General features: G+C 41.9%; 1 protein-coding gene across 1 annotated transcript; it reads right to left on the bottom strand.

Moving 5' to 3' along the window:
• Positions 1 to 4: 4 nt before the first annotated feature.
• LOC106944294 (uncharacterized) lies at positions 5 to 1,510 on the bottom strand (the record flags this gene model as incomplete). Its single annotated transcript, XM_015027463.1, has 1 exon — positions 5 to 1,510. A coding segment is annotated over one exon (1,506 nt), but the record flags the coding sequence as incomplete, so codon positions are not given.
• Positions 1,511 to 1,522: the final 12 nt, after the last annotated feature.

Genomic DNA, 1,522 nt, shown 5'->3' with positions numbered 1-1,522 from the left:
TTCCTTCATCTCCCTTTTTCTTTATTTCCTCTAGCTTTTGGGCCTTCTTTGTTTCTCCATTTTCTTTCATCTTATCAATCAAGAAGTCCAAGTGGACAAATGTGGACACAGAATTAACTTTAAGAGCAATCTGCTCCAGATTGACAACATGTTGGAAGCACTCTTCAAGCAAATTAGATTTCTCTGCTTTCAGATTTGTGATCTCACCCTTAAAACTTTCTAAAAAGCTCAAACGTCTTTGTATTTTTGATCTTTTCCTTATGTCTTCCATATTCCTCTGAACTTTCCTTGTTCTTGTCACATATCTCCACTTTCCTTTCACATGAACAGATACGGGACATTTTGAAGAGCAAACAGTGCAGCGGCCATCTTTCATCACCTCGCAGTCTTTGGGGAGTTTAGTACACCCAGAATAGTGACAGTTTTCCTCACAGACAGTGCAGCAGACTGCTCCTTTAATCAGAGTCATCAACCACATCTCTCCTCCAATGGCTTCTTTTTCTTTGTATGCTTCATGAACTTCTACAGCAAACTTCTCGTTCTTCTCCTTCTTTTCTTCGTGGTTCTTCAGAGCTTCTTTAATCTGTGTAATTTCTGCCTCTTTCAGCTCAGACAGACGGATTCTTTCCTGCAGGTTTTGGATGCAGGCAGACAGTCTGATCCGTTCATTGAGAACATCCAAGGTCATGTCTAGTTTTCGAGGTGCAGTTTTTTCCAGAAAGGCAGTAAAGCCATTCAGTCCTCTCATTGTTATTGTATCAGCATTTTTATGATGCTCTTCCTCTATTCGTTCTTCGTGTTGGCAGTTATTGAAAAGGAAGTAAACAGGTTTTTCCTTCTCATCTTTGGCACATTTAATCTTGGCAGCATTGAGAGCCCCAAGCAAGTCATTTGGTTTTCTTCCATTGGAGTGAGTGACCAGAGCTACAATGTTTTTCTCGATGTCTTTTCCAAATAGAGACATCCCTGAATCAAAGATGTACTTCAGTCGGTCACTCAGACGATTCACGCTCGACTTCACCACCAGACCCACCGCATGAAGTTCTTGTATGCCATGTTCTGATCGAAACAATTCAAATAATCTTTCACTGACAATGACATCACGTTCAATCCCTCTGGTGTCTCCATATCCAGGCGTATCGATGATGGTCAGAGAGAACGGCAGAGTTTTACCTTCAAAACCAAAGATCTGATAGACGATCACATCCGATGTCTGGCTTTCTGTCTGACTTCTATTCTCATCTTCTACGATCTGAAACCAGGCTTTGTCCTCAAATGTCACCCCCATGGCGTAGTTGACCAGAGCATTGATCAGAGTAGATTTCCCTGCTCCTGTTTCTCCAACAAGCAGGATGGTTTTGTTTGGCTTGCTCTGTTTTTTCTTACCAAAGGTCACTCTGGTCAGGGTCTCAACAGTCTCTTTTCTTGTTCTAAGCTGGTAGACAACCGGAGTTCCTGGGCTGATGACATCACTGTTAGAGATTATATGTTGTATGGATGTGCTGTCAACCCTGTACAAAAA

The sequence above is a fragment of the Poecilia latipinna genome, unplaced genomic scaffold, assembly GCF_001443285.1.
Source record: "Poecilia latipinna isolate Pla-1442-1.1 unplaced genomic scaffold, P_latipinna-1.0 Scaffold7866, whole genome shotgun sequence".
Classification (NCBI taxonomy): domain Eukaryota; kingdom Metazoa; phylum Chordata; class Actinopteri; order Cyprinodontiformes; family Poeciliidae; genus Poecilia; species Poecilia latipinna.
This window is presented reverse-complemented; position numbering and strand designations above follow the sequence as displayed.